This window comes from Manacus candei, unplaced genomic scaffold, assembly GCF_025592945.1.
Source record: "Manacus candei isolate 608988 ecotype Guabito, Panama unplaced genomic scaffold, ASM2559294v1 h1tg000159l, whole genome shotgun sequence".
Lineage (NCBI taxonomy): Eukaryota > Metazoa > Chordata > Aves > Passeriformes > Pipridae > Manacus > Manacus candei.
Genome location: NW_026138207.1, coordinates 382252 through 394904, shown reverse-complemented (window position 1 = coordinate 394904; position 12653 = coordinate 382252). Strand labels below are relative to the sequence as shown.

Here is a 12653-nt window from a genome sequence, read left to right as displayed (position 1 = left end):
ACTTACAATCTGATCAAAAAGGGGTGGTTGACTTCTTTTAAGACAGACTTTTCGTTGTGCACATGTTGCTCTTGCTTCAGTCGAATGACATCAGGAATGCTCATTACTTTCAGTGCAAAGTAACGTTTGCCCATTTTTTCCTTCACCAGATGAACACGTCCAAAGGTACCCGTGCCTGAAAAGTTGAAGTAGAAACATAAATTTATTGTAAAAGGAGAAAAAAAACCAGTGATAACTTGCTAAATCAAAATCTACAGGAACTCAACTCCAGGTTAGTTTGTTTTGGTTTTCCTCATATTTCCACATATTCTACCTGTTTTCGCAGAATTCTTTTTCTTGGGATTTCTTGATTTTGTCAATAGTGATTTGATAAAAAATAATGGTATTGTGATACTGCAACTCTTTGGATAGATACTGGAAGCATTTCTCGCAAAGAAGAAAAATGGTCCTGAGAAAGGGTAATGGAGATGCACACAAAAAATAAGTATGTAATATGTAAGTTTCAAATGTAACCAATTTAAATGGAAGAAGCAAACTGTTGCCAAATGCAGAAGAAAAGCTGGGAAACATTCTCTTCAATTTCATTATTTCCATTTATTAATTATTAAAACTAGGTAGTTCAAAATCAATCAAGGCTTAAAACATAAGAACTCATAACGCAAAGAATACAAAATACAGAATCATGATGACAACAAAAAAAATTTAAAAGATTCATCTCCCAAGGTTTGGTGACTGAGAACAGCTCCAGTCTCCAATTATTCAGGGTAGGGAATTATTCCCTTAAACACTCACAGAGAGGTGAAGTGATTCAGTAGGATAAGGAAGTGATGGAAAAAAAATACTTAAAAGTTGCTGACCTTTCTACAAAGAAATTAAAAAAAAAATCTGCTTATAGTGCTGCAGCATTTTATCACTTGGAAACAGTAGCTCTCTGGCACCCTTTTTTTGCAGTTAATGCATTCCTTTTTCAATTCACTAATAAAAATATAAAAGGAAAATAAAAAACATATTGACTTTTAAATAACCTATTAGCATTTGTCTATTCAATCATCATCATCATACAGTAGTCATTAAAGTTCCTTTTCAGTGCACTGAGCTCACGACAATCATACATAACTGAACTATTTCTTTTAGTTTGAAATGAAAGTTAAAACTAGTACATTTAGCCACATTACTATTTGTAGTGCAGCACAGTGTTACACGTTTGAACAGACATTTCGGCTCGTTGGATGGTTGCTTATTATTTTTCAGCTCATTAAACAATGCCATGTAGATTCCATTACAGAACTACACCAGATACTTTTAATCCCATTCTGACAGAAATATGTGCTGCTATAAAGGACACTTGGCATTCAAACCAAGTGCCTAACTTGTAAAAGGTCACTCTCTCCAAAAAAAGTCAAAATCCTGTACTTGAGCTCACAATCTTCCCTTTCCCTGCAGATACCCTAGAAAGGCAACCCACAGATGCATTACAGGATTATTAATTAGTATGTCAATTGATTTCAGATTGTGTTAATCAGTTACCATCAATCTATACTACCAGACAATTTTAATTTTCTAAGATGTGTAACATGTGCAAGGAGATGAGTATGTATGTGAAAGGAAAGGGGAAAGAGATCAACAAATGAACTTCTAAAACTGCACTATTTGAGGAGAAAAGAAAAGGGAATTTTTGCCTCTGGTAAATTCAAGAAACTTGAGAATTTATTTTTAAAATGTTTGTTTTCTGTATGTCTATTCTCACCTAAAACATTTACATTTTATTTAACAGTTTTTCTTTCCAGTCATCTGTAATATTGTTTAAGACCATTGCATTTACTTCAAAACAAAACAAAGTACTCATTTTACAAACTAGAAACTACCAACTCCAGCAGTCCAGTTTTATGGAACTCGCAGCTCCCCTAACAATACAGTTTTCAAAGCCACCTTTTGAGATAAAACTTCTCACTACACAAACACATCAATGATTACCATTGTCCAAGCACAAAAGATTCTATCAAAGAAGTTTTACGTTCCCACCTGTCCCAAGTTACAGTTCTTTAACCATGAAAACTGTACAGAGGTCTCAGAAAAAGCCTGCTGTTATAACAAAGTAAGCCATCAGGTTACCCTGGAAAATTTATCATGCAATTAAATCCTTTAACAATGTAGTCACATTACATGACTATACCTGTAAACAACTTTATTTGCTCAGGGATGAGCTTTTGCAGTAAAAAAACTCCCATACAAAAAAATTAAGGACCAAAAGCTTCCAAGCAGAGACATCTGTTCAAGCTGCTTTAAACACTGATTATTTACATCTATGTTGAATAAACAGAATAAAAAAAGTAACAAGTTATTTCAAAATTAGGAGTTGAAATTTTAATTCTAAGTAAAAACACTGTGAGGGATAACTAGTCATACTGCAAACTGAAACTAAAAATCACCCTTCGCTTTTGCAACTTCCAAATGTGGACTCAGGGAAATTAACAGTACTAACCCCATCAGCAAATGTGGGTTTTACAGGCATTTTGATACCTGTATGAACAAAGTGCTTCCACAGACATATGCAACAGGAAAGTCAGAAGTGAATACATACCTAATTGCTCCTAGGTCTCTAGTGATTGCATGTTTCATGACTTGTTCTACTTGTCCTAGAAACTTTTCTTTTAGAATGCTTTACTTTTCCTTACGCTATTGGTCTAACTGTACAAACTGCTGCGCAGAAATAAAAAATCACAAGTTCCATCCATTTTCAAAGAACCTGTCAGGGACTTATTTAGCAACACTCCTAAGTTTGAAAACATGGCCTCCTTAAAAACGTCTTTGCCAGGAACAGCAAAGCTTGGCAAGCTATTCCAGAACAGTGGCAAGCACCTAATCTAGAGCGCCTCCGGGAAAACCAGAAGACCACACAGACAGGAGAGAACACAGAACTTCCCTAACCAGTTTTATTTCTGAACTGATCGCAGGCAGTCTTTTTTCAAACATCTTTAACCCAATTTCAAGCAACGATGGAAATCAACAAGACTGTATAGACTAAGAAGACATCTAATATTTGTTTTCAGACATCTCTCATAATATGAATTTTCTAGCCATCACCTGCATTTATAGCTAATGCAGCCACTAGGCCTGCATTAGCTGGCAGTACCCAGACACACACTCACCACCCTTCCATGGGACTAATTGTTAACCTTTTTTTTTTTTATGCTCAGCCAGTCTTCAAATAACCAGATAAAGTTTGCATACAAAACCGACTATAATTTAAATACCTCACTTCAAACTTTTGGTCTGGGTCCCCTGTTCATACTTTGAGCCATTTCTGCAAACATTTTTTAAATTTTCTTCCTTGTAACTAGGGGGGTTGGGGGAAGGAACAGGATGACAGTCAAAGTGGAAGGCTGAGACAAGATGATGTTATGGTTGTTTAGCATAGTCAAGAAAACCTAACTCTTTTATATAAACAGGTCTTCTTGTGACTAGATGTAAATTCTGTTCCTCAGATTCACAATAAAAAAACTAAAAAACTGAAGCAGTGAAGTGGCAGTGTGTAATACAAAGGCCCAACTCCATAAATTTGAGGGAAAGTTTTTGGAAGCAAAGAAAGGCAGGGTTACCAGTCTTCCATCAAAGCACCACTGCCTTTTGCCCTCCACCAAACAGACACTAAACTCACAGAAGTTTCTGTTAATCCCTGTGAAAGGACTGTTCAACCTTTTTCCCTGATTACCTCAGAGCTTAGTTGAATGAACTAAATGAATTCAACCTTTTGTGACAGATAAGTAAACATTCCTTAGGATTACCTTAAAATAGAAATATTTTATACTTGCACGCTATGAACGAAAGGAAATTCAGTATATAAAAACCTGTACTTTATTCTACTGACATTTATTTCATACTTGGTTCAAACCAAGGGAACTTCAGGGACCTTGTACCATTCTGGATGAGTTCTGAGAATTACCAAGTACTATCCTGCTGAAGGAAGAGCAATGGCTACATACACACATGCATATCCCCACCTGTCTTTATAGCACATATTATTAGAGTTTTAGAGCAAAAAAAGCACCTCAGAAAATTATACTTCAGCTATTACTAGAAGGTCGAAGGTAGATTTGTGCAGTTTAGTTTATTTGTGCAGGCCCCTTCTCCCTGATAAGGCATATGGCAGGTGAAGGTTTCTGCCCACAAAAGAAAGCGAAGAGTGCCTGTGCTATTTACAACATAATTCAGGATTTTCAGGACTAAATGGGCAAACAGAATAAAAATATGCAAAATGCTAACCACTAATCCAGTACAATCTGTTTACAACAGAAACAACAAATTTTTTTGATCCCATTGCATATTTTATGTGGTTGTAGAGCTTGAAGGAATGCCAGCAATCTTCTCCATTAGGTAACCTTCTCATGTTAAACACACACAAAGGGCCAAAACCTGCTGAGGACCAGCTTGGCCTAAATATCAAATGCAAGAAAGGCATTTTCAGTCTTACAAAAGCTGGATTCCCTAATGCCATGCCAAAATACCACAGCCAGTTTCCAGGATTTTACTCTCTTTGAAGCCTGGTAGAAAAGAATAAAGAATGTGGGAACATTTCTGATGCAATTTTAGATACTTTTGATGCTAGGAAAACCAATCCTGCAACTTTTGTTTAGCTAAAACAAGTGGTGAGTAGTCATGTAGTGACTATTTTGCTATTGATGTAGGTGACTAATTTAATGCTCAGTTTGCCTCTTTATTTGCTCCCATTAATTAGGCCCGGCTGTTCCAGCTTCCCATCCTTTTAATCCCCAGCTCTTTCTTAAAACCAAGTTTGCCTTGCTTAGATAGATACCATCTGTTTTAATGAAGAATAAACTAGGTCATGTGAGATCTACCACCCTGAGGGCTGCTTTCTGAGTCCCAAAGGGTTTGGTCCTGACTTCAACAGATGCCTACAAAAACCATCAGATGCATTCACTTTTATTTACAGTTAGAAGAAACATTTCCTACTGTGACACATATTAGTCTTTATTGATAGCCACAAGCACAACAGACTTAATTCTGTTGACTATCAGAGATGAACTAAGCAAATTGTATCACATTACAAATTCACTACTGAGTGTCAAATTCATCTTTCATTTAAACTTTGTCTCATTTTGGGATGGAACTTGAACAGCCTAGCCTGGGAAATGGAGGCTGTTACTAATTCCTGACAAGGAAGTGGCACAGCAAAGGAAATGAGCCTGCCCTAACAGACCGGTAATCAGAAGACTAACACTTGGGAGAAAGATATGGGGAAACCACAAGGCACAAGTAACTGTGGGCTTCTACAACAAATGATGCAGATGGCACATCAAAGGACAACTCAAAATGAGGATGATGATTTTGGACATCATAGTAGCCAAGTTCACATTTTTATTAATGTTTCAACCCATAAACCAGAGTCAACTGAAAATGCCAAATTCAGTGTCTTTGCTGTTCTGCAAGTCAGCTGTAGATTGCTCACTGTAACTCTTAGACCACTGCTTTTATAGCTCTGCATCACTCTAGAGGGTTCATATCTACAACTGAAAAACATGTCAGAGAAATAATGAAATTTAAAAGAGGTTCTATAGGAGGCCTTTTTTCTGTCTAGAATTGCTCATCTCATACTCCTGAATATAAGAAGGAAATGCCAACCCACAATTTTTGTAAAGCTTTTGCATATCCTTCAATGATATGCAGCGAAACAAGAGACAGTCTGATTAAAAGCACAGAAAATAGAGATGCATGTGTAGTGTTCACCCTGTGCAGCTCTGCCAGAGCAGCTTGCTTCTATGATGCTTTTCATTCATGCATTGTGCAATGATTCAGTTTACACCAAGTACCCCTTGGATAGAGAAAACGCCTTTCTACTTAGCAAGCATGTGAGATAACAAGAACACAGCAAGAACTATGACCACCACATTCCAGGCAAGATCATCACTGTTCAGACTACCTGTCCCAAATATGGTTTTGCCAGTGGCATATCAGTGGTTTTCCCTTACTTCTGTTTTAGATTATAGACTCATCCCTTGTCAAACCATTTTTAAATTGGAAGTTCAGTATCATTAATTCTTTATACCAGCTCAGCTGAAGTCAAAAAGAAACTAGCAATACATGTTCAAAGTACAGCCTAGCTTCTGACTCAAAGGGGCTGCTGTAAGAAATTTCCAAAGATTCCAAAGACTTAGCATATTTTCATGTTCCTTCTTACTCGGTATACAAGGAGTCTATAACAACACACCATTAAAACTGCATTTAACAACCTGCAATTCGTTATAGGCTCTTTTCAACTTTGCACAAAATTTAATATGCCAGAGAATACCAAGGAATTGTGTCAACAACTCTCATTGTTGACCCACCCATTTAAATCTTTCTGAACTACAATCCTAATGAACTAAGGACACAGGAAACACTAGGCTAATTAATAGCCATCAGTCAAGTTTCCTGTTTTTCACATAGTTCAGAAACAGGTTTCTGATTTCCAAAATGTGCCAATCAACTGAACATTGATAATGCAAGTTCCTTTATAATCCCAGATTTATCTATTTTTTGGCTCACAAATTATTGTCTCTCTGTAAAAATACTTTAAATATCAAGGTGTCTTTAAACAAAACAAGTAGAATCCTTGGAAATTTCTCCTCTCTCTATTCTTTATTTACTTATTTTGAAATACCAGGGACCAATAAATAAATGCTGCTGGTGATGGTAACCTTAAATCCATTCAATTTCTAAACAGCTCTTAGAACACTGAATTTACATGCATGTCCCTTCACAAAACTTTAACATCTACAATCTTCAGAACAATTCTCATAAAACTTGTATTTCCCTACTTGAATGGTACCTTTGCAACTCTTCCCATGCCTTCCTCTACCTATGACTCCTGAGACACTGATAGAAAGAAGATGAATAAATGAGCAGATGAAAAGCTTTTCCAAATAGGACATTGCAAAGTCATTATTACTTCTACTTTTACCTATTTAAATATTGCACTTGACGTATAGATAGGCCACAACTGCAAAACTGTTTTTTTATAAAAACAGTTCAAACAGAAACCTTTAAAGATGAAATTCCTTTTCACCTAGAAACTAAGCTTCACACTATTTGCTGAACTAAATTAAAGCCTATTGAAATTGCATATTTTAAATGATACCAAACACCTGCCAGAAATTAAGTTTATCAGTCTGTCTTGACCTGATTTTAAAAACTCTTAGTCTATTATGTTTTAAAAGACAAACATAGTTAAGCTAAGAATCAAGTACCTGTCTGACTAGCAACACATGCCAAGTTAGAACACTAGAAAGTATTAAATTCTCTCTTTCAACTGATGAGAATTTCAGGTAATCAAAGCATTATCAAAAAGTGTCAGGTTTTAATAGTTGGAAAAGAATCTGTAAATTGGAAATTATACTAGCAAGATAGACCATCTCTGGACTTTAAAAGGTTATTTCATTCAAATCCTATTCAGAGAATTGCTTCTTTCAGGTAGGGAGAGGTTAAAATAAACACATTAACTGAGTGGAATGCAAATATTAAAGAGAAGGATTTTTAACCTGTTGGTTTCTTTCTAAATAATTCCTCAAACAACAAAAGCCAGACATGCAAACCCCACATCTAGCCAACTTCTCTCCATTAACTGGTGTTCAAAATTCCCATCAAGTTTAGATTAATTCAGTATTCTTTCTAAATCAATTTGTGCTCTAAGTTAATCTTTTATAATTGCTTTAATTATTTTTAAGTGTTTAAAACCACTATGAAACAGCTTCCTTAAAATGAAACTTCAGACAAATTGATGGACATTTAGGCTAAAAGTAACTATTTTTATTCAAGGGTGTTACACTTCTACTTACCACAAACAAAATGTGTCACAAAGTAAACCAGACTCAGGCAAAGAGAAGGAAAACCAACAAGATGAATAAAGTAGTACTCTAGGTATCATAAAAATCCCAAATAAAAATCATTAAAAAATCATAAAAATCCAAGACTCCTTTTGATTGTTTAAAAAATGTAATAAAAATGCTACGACAGAAACATTTTTCAATACAACCCAAAGTGATGAATCCTGATCTCTCTTCAGATACTGTTTGATTTTGTGTCTGTGAATGGGTGTGAGTTGCATATATATAGCTCCTGCTTCTTGAGCTGGGATTAGTACTACTCTCAATATTTTGAATTTGATGTCCCAGAAGCAGTCTAAGCCAAAAGGGACTGACTAATTTTCTATGAGGATGAACACCTTGCAGTTTACCTCTAGTAGTATATAAATAATCAATTCCAGTAAATCATTAATACATAATTTTTCACTTATTCTATTCAGTTCATGCGATAGAAGTGTTTCCCAGTGATTTTTTTTTCCCCTCTCAATGAAGGTAAGAAGAAAAAGTAGAACATATGCAGGGACATCTTACATCGGAATAAAACCAACCAAACAAAAAACAGATCAGTTGCTAAGTTTCATTCCCACAATCAAGTTTTTACCCAAGAGAACAAACAGTAAGGCTTTCTCTCTCCATTTATCAGCACTTTTATCTTCACCTTCAGTTTCCCTCTTTACTGGAAGCATTTACAGAACTGTTTTGGCTTGTTGCTTTACTCAAATTCAGCATGGAGATATTTAGTTGATTTTTCACCAAAAAAACCCCTCCAAAACAAAATAAACCCCTCAAAACTAAATAAATTGCCATGTCACAGTCAAGAGCAGACTGAAACCCTTTTTAGGTAACTTCAACTAAAAGAAACAGTCATTTTGGTCTTAAAAATTTGAAACAGCACCTCTATAGAAAACACACTACGGTTCAGGTACTTGAAATATTGTTCCAGCAGCTTTTGCTGTCAGTTGCTACAGCTGAACATATGTTGCCATGAAACTATTATATGCACAAAACTCACAATTATACACACAGAAAACAGAAAACCTTAAAATAAAGCTGGCCAGCCAAACAACTACAAAACATGTCTGTGCCCAAAACTCACGTTTTCATCTGAGAAAAATAAATAGAAATAAAATTTTGATGATTAAGAAAAAAAACACAAATGCAATAATCTGTGAAGGATTATGGAACTTAGTTCCATAGAAGTTAATGCTACATGGAGTCTGATAAAAATCAGATCCATGTAGCAGCATGGATCAAAACTTTACCAGCAGCCTCCTCTGAACTAGGTAAGCCTAAATGGGGGTACTTAGTAGGTATCCAAGACCTGATTAGCAACCTTTCTTTTCAACCCAGAAATGTCTCTACACACTTGTTGGATTTTTCCATAATCAGCATCTTTTTGCCTGTCCTAAAACTCAGCTTTTCAGAAAGAACTACTTGCTGCAAATCAGTCCCATATTAATGCAAAGAAAGCATGAGGCTTAATATCCCTGTGTCCTTTAAAAAGCAAACAAAAAAAATCTTGTTGAAGTACAAAGGTTTATTATTGCTGACTAAATGTAATAAAAGCCACATTGTTGGTACTTGACCAATTTCCTCCTTCACCAGTGCTGGACAGAAGCCTTTGAGGGACTAGTACCTCTTATAATACATCCCTTTCAATTACATTTCACTTCCATCTTCATCTAAAGCAGTGTTAAAGGAGAAACAAATTGAAAGAGACACTTCACACAGTGCATAAAAACTGTCTTTTTAAATACTTTTCGAACAGATTAAAAGCATTGTAGAAATACCATATTAAGTGGTGAACAGATAAAGTATAAGACTGAAGAGTAGATTATGCTGAAGAGCTCCTGGATGAAGACAGATCTAAGACTTAGATTTAATTTAAATCCACTCAGCACATTTTAGTTCTCTCATGCATTTCAGGAAATAGCTAAATAGGCAACTAATAGAAAGATATTCCAAGATTACCTATTCCCTGCTATTTTGTGTGTTACCACATAATTCAACACAGAAGGCCCTGGTCCAGAAACATACTTGCATATTTACATACACGTGTACCACCAAAATTGAGACTCAGCTTGAAAGGCCGGGTTCAAAACCAGATACACTAATATTCAGAAAGCAAAATGAAACTAAAGCTCAGTAGTACTCAATACCTACTTTTCCATTCTTTTTTCCAATCATACTTTTGACCTCCATTTTAAAATTTTAAACTGACCTAGAGCTAATTCAGGTTATAGGAAAAAAAAAAAAACCAACCACCAAACAACAAACCTCTGGACATTCCAATGAAGACAAAGCCTGACCACTGAGTAGTAGTTAAAGACCTCAAAGCATCAGAAAGTTCACTGTTCACAATATATCTTAAAATCTTAGGACTGGTATTTTTGTAAAATGTCATACTGGAGTTCTTTCTACTTTCAAAGATAAAAGACTACCACAAAGCACCACGTAGCTCCATATCATCTCTTTATGGTTGGACATTAAAAGATACAATCCATGTATGTTCTGAAAAGCTGCCACTGTTCTTGGCCTGTTTCAACTTATGATGGAAACTTAAAGAAAGTCTTTCACAATACAAAAAAGTCAAAGTAGTAATGTTGCAGGTTAAGGCAGTACCCCAAACACAAGGTGAGAGACAGAATTTCTCCCATCTTTTAGGCAAACGACCAACAGTCTCCCTAGACACTTTGAATTGGAACATCCTCACTTATTACACAGCTTACCTTTGGACCAGATAGGTGGAATCCCCTGCAAGTCAACAGAGGAGAAAAAAGGCACTTCTATATTCAGAGTGGTTTTACAAATCCAATTTATGAACACAGAAGTACCTATTCACCTCTGTTGATTCTACACATGTAGGTTTGATAGTCATTTACACTGCATAGGTCTATATTAAGACAGAAGAAACCAACGTCAAAGTTATACAGACTGATAAGTGCATGCAGGATTTCATGACATGGAAACTATTGACACAGAATGTGTTAATTTGTTAAGGAAGTACACATTTGTGAGGTTCAAAAAAGAATTGTTAGCAACTCACTGAATTCTTCCTACATCATGAAAACTATGCCCAATGATACCTATATGACTTTACAATCTTCAGCACTGTTATCTAAATATAACTTACTGACACAGTGTCACAAATATGCTATTAAAATGCCAGCTCATTCATCTAGTATTTTCTTTTTAAATCCTGATAACAGTTAAACATTACACACAAGAAAGGACACAGTTTGTACAAATAATCACAGCTCAAACCATATCCAATTTGGAAGCTTGAATTTATCCATAGTCTGTAATTTTACATGTTATTCAAGTTTATACAGCACAATAGTCTTAGAAGGTACTTAAAACTATTGTTATGTTACTCACACTTCAGCTGTTATGCTGGCAAAAAGAGAAAAATATTTCTGATATAATTAAGACCTTTTCTAAAATTTCTATTTAGTTTGATCTTCATTTTGAATGGGTTGTACTGAGTACTAGAGATTTTATTATAATATGTACAAAGGACTTAAGTGTTGTAACTACAGCAAAATGAATACCTTCACGAAAGACTCAAATAATAACTTTGCATCTCTAAGTTACAAGTAGTGCACTGTGCAACTACAACTCTGTATTCTATCTTCTGTAAACAAAGTTTTACAAAACAAAATCAAGCTACAAGCCAGTAAGAATCTCCCAAAATTCTATCTCAACCTGGAAAACGCACTGCAAATTTATTTATTTTTCGTTACGGGTCAATACACAGAGAATTCATGATTGGAACAAAGTATTCCTCAAAGGGAAGGCTTTGTTTATATTTATAATGCAGCATCAACTGATATTCCTGAGAGACTACAGAATAATGATGCATTAGGTATACAGAATTTACTTCACGTGTTCATTACCTTTCCAAATTCTCACATAGTATACCTTACAAAAATTAGTATAACTCTGTACCAGACAAGGTGATGAAATCACAATTGTTTGGCACTAGTATGGACATTATAATATTCTCCATATAAAGAACTATTATGCAAGAAAGTGCAAGTAAGTCTACAATATTCAAATAAAGTTATATCTGATATGGAACTGGAACAAACACAGTAAGTTTCAAAATCCCAGTCTCCACTAAATTCCATTCTCGAACATTAAACGTTTTAGAAAAAAATCTCTACAGTGCCCAAGAATTACATCAGTAATAGAAGACTAAAAATATTATTTGTATTAATACCTGATTTTACTGAAGACATGCCAATGGTAATTTGACAGTTTTGTCTTGTGTAAACACTTAAATTGTCTATCAGAAAAGGACCACGGTCTGAATTTTTCATGCTACTCAGGATTGTATGGACCACTCATTGCTTTTTCTCTACAATGCAGAAAAGTAAGTCTAAACTTAAATTCTGTTCTAACTTCAGTTCAGCCTAGTATGCAACTAAAACACATTAGTTTTTTTCTACTGTCACTATAGAGTTTCTTAATAGGAAAAAAAAGCCACTCTACCAATTTTCCAACAGTTTCAACTGCCCTTCTCAGTTTTTATGCACACACTTTCCCTCCCATCTCAAAACTGGGATCCAATCTCTTTCTCCACTATTATACCTCTGAATATCATGCCCAAGAAACCCATCCAAGTCAACAAATAAAGACTTTAAATAGAATGTCGGACATAATTGACATTATTTAAATGAACAAAAATGAACCAAGACAAGAACATTTGAGAATTTATGAAAAACTACACCCAAACTTCCATGAAACAACTCTGATTTTCAAAGTGACTCTCAGGAAACTAAATGTACAGGA

General features: G+C 35.1%; 1 protein-coding gene across 1 annotated transcript in view; it reads right to left on the bottom strand.

The window, feature by feature from the left end:
• The window catches only part of PRKX (protein kinase cAMP-dependent X-linked catalytic subunit), a 53196-nt gene that overhangs the window by 27550 nt on the left and 12993 nt on the right, over window positions 1-12653 (bottom strand). Inside the window, exon 2 of the mRNA XM_051772853.1 lies at window positions 7-175. Coding sequence (XP_051628813.1) covers window positions 7-175 — 169 coding nt within the window. The remainder of the gene's footprint in view (window positions 1-6; window positions 176-12653) is intronic.